General features: G+C 37.6%; 1 protein-coding gene across 8 annotated transcripts in view; it reads right to left on the minus strand.

Moving 5' to 3' along the window:
- sorcs2 (sortilin-related VPS10 domain containing receptor 2) overlaps positions 1-18,810 on the minus strand; it is a 150,483-nt gene that overhangs the window by 91,599 nt on the left and 40,074 nt on the right. For all 8 annotated transcript variants that reach the window (XR_008907140.1, XR_008907141.1, XM_056752574.1 and 5 more), the window contains exon 2: positions 12,632-12,699. Coding sequence is in view for 6 of the 8 variants with exons in the window: in XM_056752574.1 (XP_056608552.1) it covers positions 12,632-12,699 (68 nt within the window). In the remaining 2 variants the exon portion in view is untranslated. The remainder of the gene's footprint in view (positions 1-12,631; positions 12,700-18,810) is intronic.

Raw genomic sequence — 18,810 nt, forward strand, 5'->3', positions numbered from 1 at the left:
CGACACTCCGGTTAAACCAAGGATTTCTTTTGCTTGACCGCCCTGCGGTGCTGAATCAATGAGCTCCAACCGAGGTGTTTGATAAAAGGCTGGCAAACACTTTCACAGCATTGATGGGCTTGACTGCCAAGCACCTCAGCCAAACACACACAGACACACACGCAGCAGGTTGTCTGTTGGAAATGGAGAGAGAGATGGATAGTCTCTGTGTTGTGTCGTGTTGTGTGACTGTATATCCCCGGCGCCCCCCGCGGAGCCTACAGCACCATGGTAAACTTGCTTCTGAAACGTGCTGAATGCTCAGTCTTGAGAATTAGTGTGTGTGTGTGACTGTGAGTCTCAATTCAAAGCCAGAGAGCATAGAAATCCAAGCAAAACACAGCGCCAAAGCAGCGTGCAGCGATGGCACGATAACGTTTATTTGAAAATTGCAGAAAATTGTCAAATCTGTTTGATATGGCTGCAAAAATATGCTTTCGATTGAGATCCGGGCAATTCGATTTAAAACACATTCTTACGGTCAGATCCAGCTGAGTGTGGCCGGCATGTGTGTGGTCAGAGAGAAGGCCAAGGAAATGAAGGAATGTATTATTTATGTAGAGAAGACAGGAAACAAAAAGCAGTGGAAATTAATCAAATGAGATCAGACATATCCAAGAAGCAGGCCATCACCACAAAGAAGATACATCCTAAAGATCTCCTGTCCCTCAAGGTTTTCCTCTATGGTACTTAACCTTCTCAAACCTATAGATCATTTCTGACGTTACCGGCTCGCTGGCAGCAAACTACGTCTCCCATGTGTCCAGTCAGTACCCGGGCTCTGTCAGTACCGTTTAGCCTCTGAGCTGTGAGGTCCGGAACTTCAGACACACTTTGGCAACACGGTGCTTACGAAAAGAGAGGGTGAAACGCTGCTGGTTACGAGCCAAACGCTTTAACTGGAGAGGGTAAATAGGAATAATGGAGAGGAAAGAGAAGACGTATTGTTTCTGAGCTACGAATGCTTTCACAGTTTTCTCAAAAGCAAATGAAGAACAAATCCGCGGGGACACTTTTTCTCCCTTTCTCCGCTTCAGTATACCCTGTGTGTTTCTCCGACCAGCAGCTGCCTGTAATTTAGTTTGAGTCTGTTTTTCGTCACAGAAGGAATGTCCATAGAAATTTGAAACTCTCTCCAGATGGCGACGCGTTTGACTTCATCCAGCTAGTTCAAAAACCATTTACATTCCAGATTTACATGTCTTTCCCTCTCTCTTTCCTCCCGTCACACACATTCATTCATGCACACGTTCAAAGCGATATGTTTTGTCCAGGCACGCGCTCCTCAATGCTGCTGATATTTTATATGATCAGATCAGGAGGATTATTCCTGTTTGTCTCATTTCTTATCTCTTTCTATACAGATCAGCGTGTGTAGTAGATGAAGCCCTCAGTTTCCACTCTTACAGAAACAGTAGAGAGTGAAAGTATTTATGAGTCAGCAACCTTGATAATGTTAGATGAGCATTATTTACTTAAATGTCGCCAAAAATGTGACTGGACTTTATTACATCAAAAATAAAGCCCAAAATCAACGTACAAGTCTAAACAAAAGTGAACATTAAGAATTATAAGCCGAGAAGAGAGGGGAGAAACATTCACGCTTTGTGCTTAATAATTTAGTAGCTTCAATAAGCATTATAAAACTATACATTAAATCGAAATATGACCACAAATAGTCATTTCATTACCTGTGATAATAGTTCTGCAATCTATTGAATTCTTCAATGTTAATTAAGTCCACCATATAACTTACACAGTTTTATTTTATGGCTTGAATGGTATAAACCACAGATTCTTTATCCTGGTCATCGTGACCCCGGCTCTGCATTTTTTTGCATCTCTCTCTGTTTAACACACTTGATTTAAATCACCAGTTTATAAGAAGAAGTGTTATTTAGCCGTAATCATGAGATTTACATATTTCTTGTGCACCTTAATGCCTTTTAAATCGTACACACGCTCATTTCGAACTGGAACCGTGGCAGAATATCCAGTGATTTATGTATCTGGTCGCATTGAATAAAACCTCTGAAGGGATAACAGAAACATACAAAATATGGGGGTCGCGTGGACCAGGATTGAGAACCGCTGCTATAAATGGTATGCTGTCGGTTATGTTTTTAGGCATGTTAATTTGAATGCATGTTAAACATCTTACATTATGTGACATACCACCTAAGTTTTCATTTAAGAATTTGCAAAAGTCAAGTAGTTTGCAAACCCTAAAATCTTACCGTTTATCATTTTTATTGTTAAAAAGTTGACTTTGTTATGTTTGGCTTCCCATATCTCACTACTTCACCGTCATCAAACTGAATTCACACCTACCGAACTTCCGTCTTCCAGTCTTCTTCAATTGGCTGAAACGTCTGTCTTCTTCAGTTTGATTGGTTTAATTCTGCTTGGTCTCTGTAATTTGATTTGCTAGAATTCTCTAAACCCTGTTGGATTGGCCAAACTTTTGACATTGAAGAGCGATGTTACCACTGTGGCTAGTGCACAGAAATCACAACTATAACAAGTAAGCAAAATAAAATATAATTATTATTTCTTTATATCCTTACAGTGGGATGGCCCACATAGAGCAGCGGCCCACCGGGAAAACTCCCGGTGCTCCAGACATCCGCCACCGTTTTCATTCAAACAGGATTTCTGATAGGAGATATCTGGACACAAGATACAAGATTAAGCCCAGTCCCAGACTAAAATGCATGTTTGAGCTTCTTAACCAATAAAAGCATGCACCCACATATCCTTAAATATATCAATCTCATTGGTTTGTCTCAAGATGCACACAGTAATGTATTTTTTTAATGTGTGTTTTTAAATTAATACTTTAAAATGTTTATAAGGTTTAATCTATTCCCTTATGGGAAAAATATATCCCAACGATGTTTACAATATAAAGGAAAATTTATCAACAAATGACTTATTGTCATTTCATCACATATTATGTCTGGTACAGGAGAAAAAAGCAGCGTGGCATGAGTATTTGAGACAGACATTATTTTCTTATGTCTGTTTCTCTCTGTTCATTATCACCATTAGCAGCTTTGAGGGGTAAATAGCACAGTCTTCATCTTCACACTCATTCCTTCTGCTTTAAGCTATTGTGACACATGTTCACAAACACATAGACGTGGGAATATTAAATACATAGTACGTTAGTTCAGCGTAGTTTAGTATATTTAGAAGCGACTTGACCTCAGCAGGGTGGTTAAACCAAGAAAAGAGGCAGCTTAAATATTTTTTCTCTCCAGACAATCTTCCCCTCTTCTGTTAGAGCTTATTTTCCAGTCCTCCACATGTTCCTCCTCTGTGAATGAGTGTGCATGTGTATAAAACAGAGGAAAACTGAGAAAGAACAGAGCGCAATAGGTCTCTGGCCGAAAGTCTTTTGTTCACATCCTTAGAGGATTTTAAAAAATCCTCCTTTACAGACACAGAACTATATACTGCTTCCACGTGTTATTTTTTGCTATATATATATAAATCCTAATAAATAAGCGCAGAAAAAATGAAGAGACCATTTTTTCAGATTTTAGTGTGTATTATTTAAAGGAAGCCTTATGTGTTTGGGCAAAATGATCATTATTGTTTCATTCTGTGACCTACTAACAAAACTGTTTACCAAATTTCAAAGAAAAATACTGATTCTATTTTCAGAAGATAACAGAAAAGATGCTCTGTATTTTTTCAGAGCTAAATTACGGAAAAGAAAACAAGTTCATATTCACACTTAAATAATACAACAGTCATATTTGTACATGTATTTAGGAACAGTTCAAAAAGTCTTATTTTTATCTGATACATTTTTATCACAGTTTTCCTTTTTTTAGTCATGTTTTCAGTTTTTCAGATTGCTGTTGGATGACTTTGTTACTCATGAGGTTTGATTTTGTTGAAATTCAACAGACACTGGACTGGAATGGCCACAATATATCTAAAAATGCTGATTTGAAATGAAAATTAGGAATGGTTTCTTAATATAATTAGCGGCTGTACATTTGACACTATAACTTAAAAGCGGGACCGATTTTCAAAATATTGTATGTTAGTGTGTGCTTTAAAAGCTTTAGTGGCTAATAACAAGTTGCTACATAAAGACTACAAAAGCTGTCGGATACATCTGTGCTGATGGTTACCGTAGAACTTATCCACAAGTTTTCTCACCCATCACGCTTTCCGCGAAAAATGGGAGTAACGTCCAGTTCAATGTAAACAAACGCATTTCTGCAGTATTTTGAATCATTCTTTTATAGCAAAATGTGAACTTACACACTGACAGCACTTATAAACTACATTAGCATTCTCTCTATTAATTTATAGAGGATTGGGTTGATGATTTTAATACTTGACGGCGGACATTTTATAACTTTATTACTTATGTTTTTGAGACAGTAAACCAATGAGCAATTTGAAAATGATGGCGGGGTTTCGTTTTGTTTATAAGGCAATAAGTGGAAGAAATAGATAATTTACATTAAATATATCAGATGAGAAATGTAGTCCACATGATGTGATATATTCCAACAGATGTTTTACAAAAATTTTGTAAAATACAGTAAAGAATCCTTGTAAGTCCAGTTTAATGTCTTGTGATTTTATTGAAGACCAGTGTATTGATGATTACATGAATCTATTTGAACTCCCTTTTAAAGCTGCAAACTTTCTTTTAAACATGAGCAAATTCAGTCTAAGTGCTGTTTAATGTTCGTTATCTATTTGCTTGAGATAATAGTCCACATCTTGAAGTTTGTGTTTTAAAAACTGAAAAAGTCCCTCACAAGTCCGTCTTGACTTAAGATCTGTGTGAAGTGCTTTTTTATAAGCATTGGCTGTCTGTAAGTGCAGACACGAACAGCCGGTGTTGCTCGTCAGTCTTGAAATATTTTTTTTATATGAAACCAACAGCATTACAATTCAAGATATCAATCAGTCTCATTTTCTGTCATCAGAAAAGGTTATTCAAGGTGCAAAACACTACTTCCACCACTTCACCGGAAGTTGTATCCACGTTAATTTTTACACCAGCGCCCTCCTGAAACTTGTGGATAGAAGAAAGGATTTACAGTAAAGGTTTTAAACTTCTTAAAAATAACTACTGCCAAATCCCATTATCACTAAATACAACATTACAATGTTATCCTCTGAAAGCACTTTGTTCCATAAAGATTTTTCAACCCTGCTGTCTCTGTTCTGAGTACCTTAGTGATGTGTGACCGCATAAACAAAGAGCTAAACTGGCAAACAGTAGAAATAAATAAAGGAAAACAGGTAGAGAAAGAAAATAAACAGGTGTAATATTAAGACACAGAAGTCATATTTATAAACAAAGACAGGGGCTGACTGTTGGCCCGGGAGGTATCGCCTGAAGAGATTTCATTTCGCTCCCTGCTCCTCCCCCAAGGACCCTTAATTACACTTGTTGGAGGCAGAGGGGGTCAGAAGGGTGGGGGTTGATAAGATGCTGGAGAATCTCTTCATGTATTATGGAGCAGCGAATTCCCTCGAGGTATATGTGTGTGTGAGTGGGTACGGCATTAATCGGAGGAGGAAATGTCTCTTGGCGATTCTCCTTCAGCAGTTCAAAAGATGTGTGAAGAACATATGAATTATAAATCCCATCTGCACAAGACATGTGTGAGTATGTGCGAGAAGGTGTGAGACACAAAATGGATCTGAGAGGTGTGATTGGATGTGCTCTTCCCTTCCAGTGTGTGAATGTGGATGTAATCTTGTGTCTACACGCACAACGGTGCCCTGTCAATTCTCAGTGAGTGGATTTCTTTTATTTGCGGCACACTCAAGATAAACACATCAGAATGTATTTGTGCTGCCCGGGTTTGCGCTCTCAAAACTGCACAATCAGCTTCGCAGTGCCTGCGAGTTCGCTAAACAGACTGTTTGAAACTGTCATTTGTACACATCGGGGGAAAACACAATCAATAAAGAGAGGTCTGCCGGTTGCTTTTAAAAGGCTGACAGAATTTGATGTGCCTCTCCAAAATGTTAATAAATGTGCTTTCTTTTCAAGTAAACTGCAGTACACCAAACAACAAAATACAACTGTAGAACCGTAGCATCTGAATGTATAAGGAAATTCTAATTTACACAACTTAATTTTTACTTACTTATTTTACTAAGGGTGCCAAAAAAACTGTATCCGGCTGCTTAAAACAGCATTTAAAGGGACACAGAACACAGAGAAAGATATTTGGAAGAAAGTTCTTGGCCATCATAATAGGAAAGATGACAATGGTAGTCAATAGTGCCCCAGAACTGTTTGCTTTCCTACATTCTTCAAAATATTAAGTAAATGAAGACTGAATTTTCATATTTGGTGAACCGTTCCTTAAGGATCAAGCAGAAACTTCAAAAACACACCCGCTTACAAACCTTTTAGCAAAGAAATTCGGACTACAACACAAATGTTGTGTTGGCTACTGTTATGACTATTCTTGAGTCAAACTTCGGAAGTTTACACTGCCCCCGCTCCCCAAGATAATTCCAACACCCCTAATAAAAAAAACACAGGGAGTTTCCAAGACATCCAAATGGATGTCTTGTCCTTCATGCGTTTGGTGGAATATGTGATTAAGAGGTCTGTGATTAAAGCTGTGATTTGCAGATGACATGCCGCTAACATCTTGCTATGTGCTAAGCAACAATTATTTCCGTTACCTTTCACATTGTTCTTATCTAGGCATAAGCGAATTAGTCATTGCAAAACATTGTGTTAGCTATTTTCAGACACAGTATATGATCCGTGTTGGCAGGACTGACACGGTATCATTGCTAAATAGTAAAAAACATGGAACTGAAGTCTCAGCTTGCTAGCCGCAGGGTCCTGGGTGAAAAACTGTGTGTCTGGCTGCTGACTCTGCATTTAAGTTAAGTTCAAAGGAAGAAGTATTCCCATTTATTAAGACTAGGACGATTTACTTAAGAATGTAAAAAAGTGTGGTGAATATGGAAGGAGATTATTGTAAACTTTTGAAACCTGCTCTATCAATAACTGTAAAGAACCTCAGGAAATGCTCATTACTGATGTCATAAACATCTCTGTGCTTCTAGGGATCATGTGAGACATTAAATCTTGTAGACACAAGACAAAGTTAAGGTTATATACACGTTAAGCTAATTTAAATGCAAAAATGCAAAGTGTTGCTAAAAGGGCCAGTGTATGAAATTTAGTGCCATCTAGCAGTGAGGTTGCGAATTGCAACCAACGGCTCACTCTACCCCTGCCCCCTGTCTTTCGAAGCAGTACGGCAACTCACACAATACTAAGATGTCGTAACCAGGGACGTGCACAGGGGGGTTGCTCAGGTTGCCCGGGCAACTGCCCATATGCCCTTCTCGACTCGTGTTGCCCATCCGAGGTTGAAAAAAATAAAAAAATAAATCGTACAACGGATGCATAATTTCACGTAGGCCTAAATAAAAAAACACCGCAAAGCCTCATTCACTTCCATATTCGGTCACCGAAAATGAAAGTCAGTAGGGGAAGGGCAAACTCTGTTTACATGGCTGCAGCGCGGTTGTTGGGTGAGACGACTCGTTGTCAGAAAAGGTGAGTTTGTGACGTATAACAAACGAACGATCATCATCATCAAGTTTTGTGAAATGAAATAAAATCTTCATAAATCCAGGCTGAGTTTGCCACGTTTGCCACATTTAGCCTAAATAATAAGACAGATATATGCTTCTATTTTTTTTGCTGATAGTTAGTTTCTCACATTTCGTTTTAGCAAGAAGAATGAATGATGGAAGTAATGCATCACATTAATTATTTTATTCAAAAAGGTTAAATGCCTAAATGCTATCACTATTTTGGGTATTGTTTGAAGCCAAGATGCCCACTGAAAAGAGGTCGAAATGTTACGAGAATAAAGTCGAAATGTTACGAAATTAAAGTCGAAATGTTACGGTTGCATCAAGCTTATAAAAGACACAATCCTTTTGGATTTATAAAAATGTACAAATGTGAACTAAAGAGGTTTTAAAAATGACTGCTGGTGTTTGCATGGCCTTCCGAACTAACTCACTGGTTCAGAAGACGTGCTTAAACACAACTTAAACTCGTAAAATACAACATTCGACTTTAATCTCGTAACATTTCGACTTTAATCTCGTAACATTTCGACTTTAATCTCGTAACATTTCGACTTTATTCTCGTAACATTTCGACTTTAATCTCGTAACATTTCGACTTTAATCTCGTAACATTTCGACTTTAATCTCGTAACATTTCGATTTTATTCTCGTAACATTTCGATTTTATTCTGGTGACATTTCGACTTTAATCTCGTAACATTTCAACTTTAATCTCGTAACATTTCGACTTTAATCTCGTAACATTTCGACTTTAATCTCGTAACATTTCGACTTTAATCTCGTAACATTTCGATTTTATTCTCGTAACATTTCGATTTTATTCTGGTGACATTTCGACTTTAATCTCGTAACATTTCGACTTTAATCTCGTAATATTTCGACTTTAATCTCGTAACATTTCGACTTTATTCTCGTAAGATTTTCCACTTTATTCTCGTAACATTTCCACATTAATCTCGTAACATTTCGACTTTATTCTCATAACATTTCGACTTTATTCTCATAACATTTCGACTTTAATCTCGTAACATTTCGACTTTAATCTTGTAACATTTCGACTTTAATCTCGTGTTTAATCTCGTAACATTTCGACTTTAATCTTGTAACATTTCGACTTTAAGCTCGTAACATTTCGACTTTAATCTCGTAACATTTCGACTTTAATCTCGTAACATTTCGACTTTATTCTCGTAACATTTCGACTTTAAACTCGTAACATTTCGGCTTTATTCTCGAAATCTTATTTGTTTTTTTTTTTACGTGGCACTAAAACGCTGTCGTAGCACATCACTGCAGGGTTGGCTGCGAAAAGCCAACCAGCAGATGAGACAGAGACTTTGCACTGTGATTAAGATGACATGACACTGTGTAGGCGAATTGATTAATTAATCAGAGTTTTTCTTAGTCCTTCATATAGCCCGGGAGTTTATTTTCAGTTTTTTTTGGGGGGGTGCCCTTTTTTCAGGTCAGAGCAACTGCCCCTCAAAATTCCTGTGCACGTCACTGGTCGTAACATTTTCGCTTTTTGCCGACGGAGATAATGTATTAACAAAATGCGCTCTGTAGAACAGTTTGTCCGTTTAGGGCTACTGTATAAATAATGTAGATAGAAATAGTTCATTGTAAGGGGATAAAAACATAACGCTTTATTATGTAAGGTCTGTATACACCTCTGAAGACATAGTTATAAATATTGTATTCAATTTCTGTCAACAAATCCTCTAAAAATTACATATTTGATCTTTAATCCAATAGGAAAAGCTTCCTCCTTCAATTCCTTCATCCCCAATTGTTTGTTATTTACTAGGACTTTTTATTCCATCATACAAATTTGACATTTTATATAAGATCATATTTTCAGGTGCAATCTAGTGCTATCAAACACTATTATTTCAGCCATCTTTCACAACAGCCTGGCTTGACCTTCTAATGGCCATACACATTTCCATCCAAAAAGGACTAAGGCTTTATCAAGTATACATGCAGAAACTTAATAAACATGAAGTTTCAGTACAAATAAAAGACAAGGGAAAAGCTCAGAGACTAAAACAATTCAAATACAAAAGCACAAGTGTTCCTATTAATTCCAGCCAGAAAACCCCAAAAACATTTGGGTTCTATAATGGCTTATCTTTAAAAGGCAGTGCAGCCGTGACAAGAGTTTCAGTTTTGCAAAAGCTTCATTTTGAGACCGACAAAACCTCTCCACGGAGGGATGAAACACCACAGGATATAAAGAAAGGTTCTAATAAATTGCTACTGGACACAATTAAAGTAGGGCTTAACTTGAGGGGCTGTCTGTGAGGTCCTATGATAAGACTTCAGAGCTCACTCAGTTACTTAGTTACCATAAAGTAAATATACTGCACAAGTAAAGTATTTTTCTATTCTTAGGTTATTTAAGCTTGTCTGTATCTAACACCACTGTCTTAAATGTTTGAACTTATAAAATGATGATACGCAAGCTTGGTTTTATCCAACAAACAAAAAGCCCCAAAGTCTTTTACTTCTGCAAATCTGCAGCTTTATATGATTGATCTTCCGCTTGTGTCTTCGAATGGATATCGCTCCATCATCATTTCAGCGCATAATTTATGAGAGGCGAAGCAACAATTAAAACATCAACAAGAAGAGCTGTACATAATTCATAGGCTGCCTCATACAGAATGACTGGCAGTCTGGGCCCAGTCTTTGAAGTCTGGAGTTCGGCGGCCCCATGAATATCATAAATAAAGAGAAGATTTACCTAATTTGATTCATTTATTCTACAACATTGATTTTCGAGCAGAGCCATCTGTGTGACTGAACATTTTTACTGCATGAGAAGCACGTAGCGGAGTGGCCATTCTCACCAACTGTTCCTGAAAAGCATCATGCGGTAGGCCAACAAGACAACTCAAGTGTGTCGTTTTCACAAGGCGCATGCATAACTCAATAGTCGGGAGACTCGAAATGGATAAGTAAAAGGACAATGCTTGAAGATGTTTGAAGTACCATGCAAATTAGAAGGAGGAGGTAGCCAACTGTAATTTCGCCTTCCTGTCGTAAAGAAATATCCAGATGGTAACTCTCTGCCACACAGGTACCCTACCTGCCTGAACACATGTCTCGCACAGTCATGTACCCTTTTCTAATAAAATAATACAACAGGGTCTCATCGCTTCGGCTCCAACCCCTAATTAAAAGAAAAAGACACTCTCTCCACACCTCCTCTAGTGGAAGTTGGTCTATGAGCGCTTTTCCACCATCGTGCCAAATCTTTCTCGTTGCTTAATCGTTCCACTCCCTGCCGATCCATGCCAGCCAGTACGTAAATGGTTTCATTTTCCACCGGAGGGCTGATAACGGAAATTTTTAGAATGTAAACACAAAGCGTCACAAGCTGCCTTGGTAACACAAGAGACTGAGCTCTAACGCCTCTGCGCGCATTCATCAGCACCATTAGCACGGTTAGACAACCATGCCGAAAATTCCGAGCCGAGAACAGTTTGTAATCATGCCGTGTCGCACAAGGCTCACATGGAAACATACTGTAACTTTGCCCGTTTCAGACTGTGCTTAGATCGGTTCAGCGCGATGCGATGGTGGAAAAGCGCTGTATGTTTGCCCTGTTTTGCACGGGGAGCATTTTCAGAGTGAAGAAGAGGCGCTAGCTGCGTAAAAGACAGTGTTTAGCATTCCACCTGGTCATTAGGCAGCTGTGCAACTGATTTATTCTGAGGCCCAATGTAAAATGAATCCCACCCGCATATCAACCTTAGACAGACAGCCTAATGAGTGCATTGGAAAAAACATGGCATCAATTATTCCATATACGGCTCTATATTTTTAGCTCCATCTTCTTTTCACACTTCAGTGGCTTTAGTCTTTAAGCCCGTTATAAAAGTCAACTAAAACTATTTCTCCTCACGACTAATGATTAAGCATAACTTTGCAGGAAGATTTATACAATTTCCTAACAACAAAGCAAAACAAACAAAGACCTGTTTGGCAGTCATTATTCGGCCACGGTTAATCACTAATAAGTGGGAAGTGTAAGGCAATTAGCACATGATCCAGGAAACCCCTCAGCAGTCTTAATGAAGTCATTTCTAAGTTCACTGCAAAGGCACTGGCCTCTGTTATCACACCCTGGAGGACTGCAGAAAACAACGTGAGGAAGAAACCCCACGTCTCATTAAAGGCAATTTCAGATTAAATTATAAACTGGTTATGCTGTCTTCATAAACAGTTTCACTTGCATGGTGGAAAAAAAACAGAATTAGATCACTAGATTTTAAATCAGTGATCTAAAGTGTTTTCAAATAAACAAATCTGACAGAAAACCCCAATGACACATACATTTTTCTAGGGTCCAGGCTTTGGATCTTTTATCTTGAAGAAAGCATACACTCTAAAGATGAAATATTGCTGCAAGGTTATTAATGTTTAATTTAAACTTGCCTAAAGGATTTGACAAGTACACAGAAAACTAAATGTTTACACAATTTTTGGCAGCAAATAAAAAAGCCTAAAGCCACATTAAAACCTGAATATCTCAAAAGCAATTCTGGTTCTATTCCAATATACTGTAAATGAACACATCTGACTACAGGACTTAACTACCAATGTTCGAAATATCGAATATTTTCTGAACAAGTCCGAGAAAACCAAGAAAAATGTTTGGATACAAAAATCTTAAGGCATACCATCAATAACTACTGTACTCTGCCTCCTAGATTCATATTACAATAATGTAATATGAACATCACAGGATTGATAAACAGGCTGACTAACTGGCAGTAACTGTCAGATTGATTCTCATTGTGCACAAAAAGGTTAAATGGCAGTAATGCTAAAGCTTTGGTAAATAATATTCAAAAGCACCACTTATTTCAAGTTGGCATGAAAACTAATTCAATAATTCCCATTGTTAGTAAACTCACTGTTTTATTTGTATATTTAAAGAAAAAAATATGTTGTTACTCACCGCCAGAGGGAACTCTCAAGAACTTTGTTGGAGTCTGCATGGTAATATTTAGTCAGAATGAGGAGGACCTACAAAAAAAAAAACATTATTTTCATTAAGTGAAAAGAATTTTACAAACTAATTTATTTATTTAAATACTACACTGTTTGGACTATAATTTGTTAAACTCTTGAATACCAGTTCATACAGTTTTTAATGAGGACAAAATAAACACGTAGGCCTGGTTTCACAGACAAGGGTTGATTTAAACCCGGACTATGTCTTGAATTAGGATATTCAAATAGCTTTTGTAAAAATGCATTAGAAAATAACATTACTGGTGTGCATTTTGAGACAAAACAATGGCACTGATAATTTTAAGATATGTCATGTCAAGTTATTTTTAGTTAAAACAGCTCAAACATGAATCTTAATCTGGGATCAGTTTTATCCTTATCTGGGAAACCGGGCAATACAGAATAAGAAAATTGTAAAATAAACACACTGTATCACATTACATCCCATACTCAAAAATGCTATTGAACATCCAAAACACTTGTTCTACAAAACTTGGACTACATGATAGTAAAATATTATGAATATTTTATACGCAGTATAAAATATTCACAGAATTATAATACTGTGTGTGAAGCAATGAAAGAAGACGTTCAAAACACTCTTTACTATTGTATTTTCATATTTTTCTATTTTCTACTAGCTATTAGGATCTCCCATGTACTGTATATCTGCAGATATCATTTCAATCAAAACCTTTAGCTCCCCAAAGACTAAATCAACCAAGAAAAAGCTATTTAAATACAGCAGAAACACACTGCCTCGTTCCACTCACACAGCAGCATGATATGTTTGTGGTATTATAAACCGCACGTATGTTCCCCTCATTTGACATGTTCATCAAACTGTGACCACAGTCCAACCACTTGCTGGACAACATCCTCTTAACCTCTGCTATGAAAACAAGTCTTATTAGACTGACTGCAAGCGGTTGCTATAGTATTAATGTACACACCAGGATGATGCCAAGGAACTTCTTTCTTTAGCCAGCAGCAGGAAGTTAGAAGTGTGAAAAGACCTGACAGAAGCTATTGACCTGTGGCGTTACATTAGCAATTTAAATTTGGACATCAAACATGCCCTTTCCTCATACACCGGCAGTGTATAATGTAGAGCTATGAACACTATTTAAAACAAAACTTGTCGTAGACTTTTCCACAAACAAACAACACACAAAATTCATGCTAGTTGGATTACATAAAATGCATAGAAATGGAAATTCTATGCATCTATCCAGAGAATTTGTCTATATATACTGTAGGCGTTACTCATAAAATACTGTTATGAGAAATTTATACTTTATAATCCACTGCTCAAAATCTCGAGTCGCATTACAAAAATGTTTTAGAGTAATTGTTCACACAAAAAAGAAAATTCTGTCATCATTTACTCACCCTCTTGTCATTTCCAAATTTTATGACTTTCTTGCTTTCGCGGAACACAAAAGAAGATATTTTGTAGAAAGCCAGTAATCGAACAGCACTGGCCCCCATTCACTTCTTTTGTATGGACACCGATACAATGCAAGTGAATAGGTGCCAGTTAACAACATTTTGCAGTATATCTTCTTTGGTGTTCTGCGGAAGAAAGAAAGCCATATGGTTTGAAATGACATAAGGGTGAGTAAATGATGACCGATTCTTTTAGAGGGGTGAACTATCATACTATCATACTTTTGTTTAAAATAAAAGAGCTTTTTTCTGGAGCTGTGTGAGACATTTAAAGGTCCAGTCAATGAAATCTAGCTGCAAGGTTGCGAATTGCAACCAACCGCTCACTCCAGCCCCCCCCCCCCTTTCGAAACACTATGACGGCTGACAGAACATAGCGAATTACATAAAAGGGTACCCGCAGTGTATGTAGTCTATAGAAATAGCTCATTGTAAGGTTATAAAAACAGTGTAAGCTTTTTATACACCTCTTGAGACATAGCTATGTTGATTATATTGCATTTCTATCAATTTGGTACTGGACCTTATGTACTGTTCAAACAGCAATAATAGTTTCTAATAGTTTTACATGCTTGTCATGTGCGTTTAAGTATTACAGTAGTGTTTATCTTATGTTTCATGTTAGGTTTACAGTATATTTTCTAACACACAATGTTAAACGTGCAACAATGTTATCCTACATTTTTGGAATGTACTTACATTAATAAGTGCAAATATCACATCTTGATAGCCATTAATGATTATATCCATCCATCAAAGAATGTAATATTGTAGTTAAAATGAAACATTCTAGCTAAGAAAATAGGTAAAAAAAAAATCTTGAATTAGCTTATGGTCTTATGGCACGTAATGAAATCTTGATATGCTCAATTTACACAATACAGATGGTAACACTTAATGTAGTACTACCACAAGATCATTTTTAAAATATGATTCTACAAGCTGCTTGAACAATAGAAGCATCGTGACCAAAGTATTGTTTTTGAAATGCAGCATGCAACAGTATGTTGGTAAAAATGGGCAGTAAATGTTTTTCTTTTTTGTGCATTAGGATTAAGGTACAACTGTTAAAGAAAAATGAAAACACAGCGGGATGTATCTCTCTCACACACAAGCACAATTATTCTTTTTTCTGGTCTGTTTGGTTGAGGTATAAAAGCCAGGATGAGGTGTATCCCTTAAGGTCTTTCCTATCTTTTATTCATGTTAGCAGGACGTCTGAGTCTGCAGCAACAAATCAGCAGTGTGTGAATTCAGAGGATGACTTGTGTATGTGTGTCTCCTTCATCCTTCTCCACCGCCTCACACTTCTTGTCTCTGACAGCAAAACCCAATGGGAAAGCATCGCCATGATAAAGGGTCAGAGAGTTTTAAGGCTCTGACAGAGTGATTGACAGGCAGGTATTGGAATGTGGCAGAAGCGTGACTGGGTGAGCTTTGGGGCTGTGCTCCGGGGATTGGCTGAGAGGGTCATTGCCCGGGGCCTGTCCCTCCCTCTGTAGACGACAGAGGAGTTAAAGGTCGGAAGGGTGCAAGTCAAAAAGCAAAGGTGTTTTAACAGTATTGAGCTTGTGTATGGACTAAATCGATTTTAAGCTTCTACAATGAGTCATGGCAAGAGTCAATCTGACTGCTATACCCAAAGCGAGTCTATTAAAAATTAAATTACCCAGGCAATCAAGTCGATATATTTTCAAAGGTGCCTTTCAATCAAGCCGGAATATTTTTCTTGCTGCTGATCTCAAGGAATAAGTATGTTGCGCACTTTAATTCCTTCTTGCAAATGAAGTCTAGTTCCAGGCATGGTCTGCATATATGTCTAAGGTCTTGCGACAGAGAAATTAATGCAAATTTATACAAGTATATCAAAATTTCACAGCTATTAGCTAATGGATCTTTTCTAAAAAAATCTCAACAGGCTTTGAGAGGAAACAAAGAAAATGAGTCCAGGATAAAGGTGTATATCTCAGTATCTTTAAGTAAATAGAACGTTCAAATATAGTACAATATTGCATTATAATAAAAGGGTTGTAAATGTTGTATATGTTTATTTTAATCACCACATTAATCTAACAAAAACAGTATGAGAACCATTAATCACAAAAACTGTTCAAAGCTGTTGTACAATCCTTTTGAGAAATATACACAGCAAATATACACATTCAAAAAGTTTGTATCCTGCTGTTTACTGACAGTAATAAATGAGGAAGAGGGGAAATGAGCCATCTGACAATTATTTAAACGGTTAAACATTGTGTGCTTTCCTAAACTTGGACTGTATCTCTCTTTAGCCCATCCCCAATCCATCATTAAAACCGAAATCATCTGAAAATCATCTCCGGCATCAGACCCCCAAACATCCTCTTGGAAGTTCATGCAATAATTTGTCAGTAACAACAGTTTACCAGATGGGATCTGTTACCTATCTGAAGAATCTCTCTCAGGACTCTGGGAATACTTAAAAGTTACTGTTTCTGCAAACACAGCTGTATCTGGACCAATGACCCGGTATCTTATTCCACTTATGTTTGTGTTCCCATAGCTGGTCATAGACAAAGAGCTTCCATACTTGGGATGAATAAAACATACAGTAGTAAAGTGAACTATGCTCAGCACACTAAAGACAGACGAATCTATGCTTCACATCACAGTGTCATCAGCACACAAACTGGAGGCAGTGTTGCTCTATTTGTCAATACAAACAGCATTCTGACAATTACAGGTAGTGCAATTCATAGAACTGAAGCTAATCAAACCTAGAAGCGACACGCTCCTGTTAAAGCATCAGGCTGCACAGCGTGAGTTTTTCGCAGCCGACCCGGGGGCCGAGTGCCCCCGCAAAAGCTTCAGATGGTGGTCTTTGCAAAGAGTCAGTCCGCACATAGCTATCTGCAGTATAACAGTAATGAATCACTGTGAGCACAGCTTTTCTCTCACTGACATCCTACAAACATGGTCAAAAGAAAAGAACTGACTATCAGCAGTCTGAAGCAAAACCTGTGTACTCCTGTTAAGCGAGCTCCTTATTAAATTTATATCAGCATGCACAGAATAATCTTTCATTTAAAGCCCTTACAAACCTCAGACAGAAGGGAAATGACAGCTTTCTTAATGCACACACGTTGAGATTAGAGCCCTCTATATATCTGTTTCTCAAGAGCAAGAGAAAGTTTAGAATGAAAAGAAAAAGAGAGTAAAGTGTCAGAACAAAACAGACAGATGGTTTGACTAGTGACTTCTAATCTGCATTTCTCTTTTGGGCATCAATACAATGCACAAAACTACAGTATTTTTACAGTATAGAAAAGAACAACATAGCATTGAAATTTAAACAGTGAATTATAATCTTGTGAAAATAAATATCTGGAGCACAAATAAACTGTAGTGCCCGTGATTTACTCAACATTATTGGTTGACACATAGAAATGCTGAAAGTTTCTTTAAATATGATGTCTTTAAAACCAGCACAAGATGAAAAAAATACAACTAGCACACACATGACACTTGAAGTGGTTAAACAGGATTAAAAGGACGGCTTCAAAGCTTGAAATGAAAGAGACTGAAATTGGAGAAACTCACAAATCCTTGCTAATCGTCACCATCGCTATCCTTGTATAGGAGCGAATAAATGCATCATTATACACAAGAAACATTAAAGTGACTCTTGTAGCTGGAGTCAGACTGCAGCAGCCTTTACGCATAAATCATGTATTCGCCAGTCAAATAGGATTTTTCCAATGACATAAAATACATAAAACGCTGTCACTAAAGAAAAGGCAGGCCCACAGTTTGTCTCTTCAACCGTTCTGTCGTGAGATGAGGGGTCACAGTTCTGCTTGTGGGGAAAACGATTTCGGCTGCTGTGAGTAATGGCGATGGAGGACGGAGGACGGCCAGCCATCAATCAGTCGACAGCACGGCAACCGACAGACTCTCTCACCGAGACCTTTTGAGTAAAAGAGCTGTGATCTCAACGCATTTACCAACACACTGGCCCTCATCCCAGAATATCAGCTTGGCAAGCTGATTTTAGCTACATCTAAATCAGGAAATATCCGCAGCTCTTCGTATGACGTAGAATGCTTGAAAGATAGCAAGTACAGAGCCGTCGACAGGGAGCCTTTTATGGACATCATAAATCTGCTGCTAATTAGATGTGAAGACAGAGTGCAGGTGAGTAGGACAGTGGGAATCATGAAAAAACAATTTATGATGTAAATGATGAAAGCATTAATTGCTTGACATATTATAGATGGTGGTAGAGATTTTTTATGTAGATAGACAGATGGGTCGATTGACATTTATGATGTGATGATGATAATCTGTTTTTTAATAATACAACACACTTTGTTGTACCCTTGATAAAGAGAAACATCTTAATGGGTTGTAACCTTGTATAAAAAAGTAATTTGAAAGAAAAATTGTTTCTGTGGAGATGCACTGAAGAACGAGTACCCCTCTTGCTGGCTTTCTAACTATGCTTCAAGTGTTTATTTCTCACGCATGTAAAAAGAAGACAGTGAAATCTATTATTCCGGTTATATTTTCACAGACTACTTCTGGAATCCCTTTCAAAATATCCAAAAATTTGCACGAAAGGTTCTCCAAGAGTGTCAAGGGGATGTTCTTTGCCCGCAGCTCTACGCTTTGAGAGAATGACATTTTTCAACCAGT

The sequence above is a fragment of the Triplophysa dalaica genome, chromosome 1 (assembly GCF_015846415.1).
Source record: "Triplophysa dalaica isolate WHDGS20190420 chromosome 1, ASM1584641v1, whole genome shotgun sequence".
Taxonomy (NCBI): Eukaryota; Metazoa; Chordata; class Actinopteri; order Cypriniformes; family Nemacheilidae; genus Triplophysa; species Triplophysa dalaica.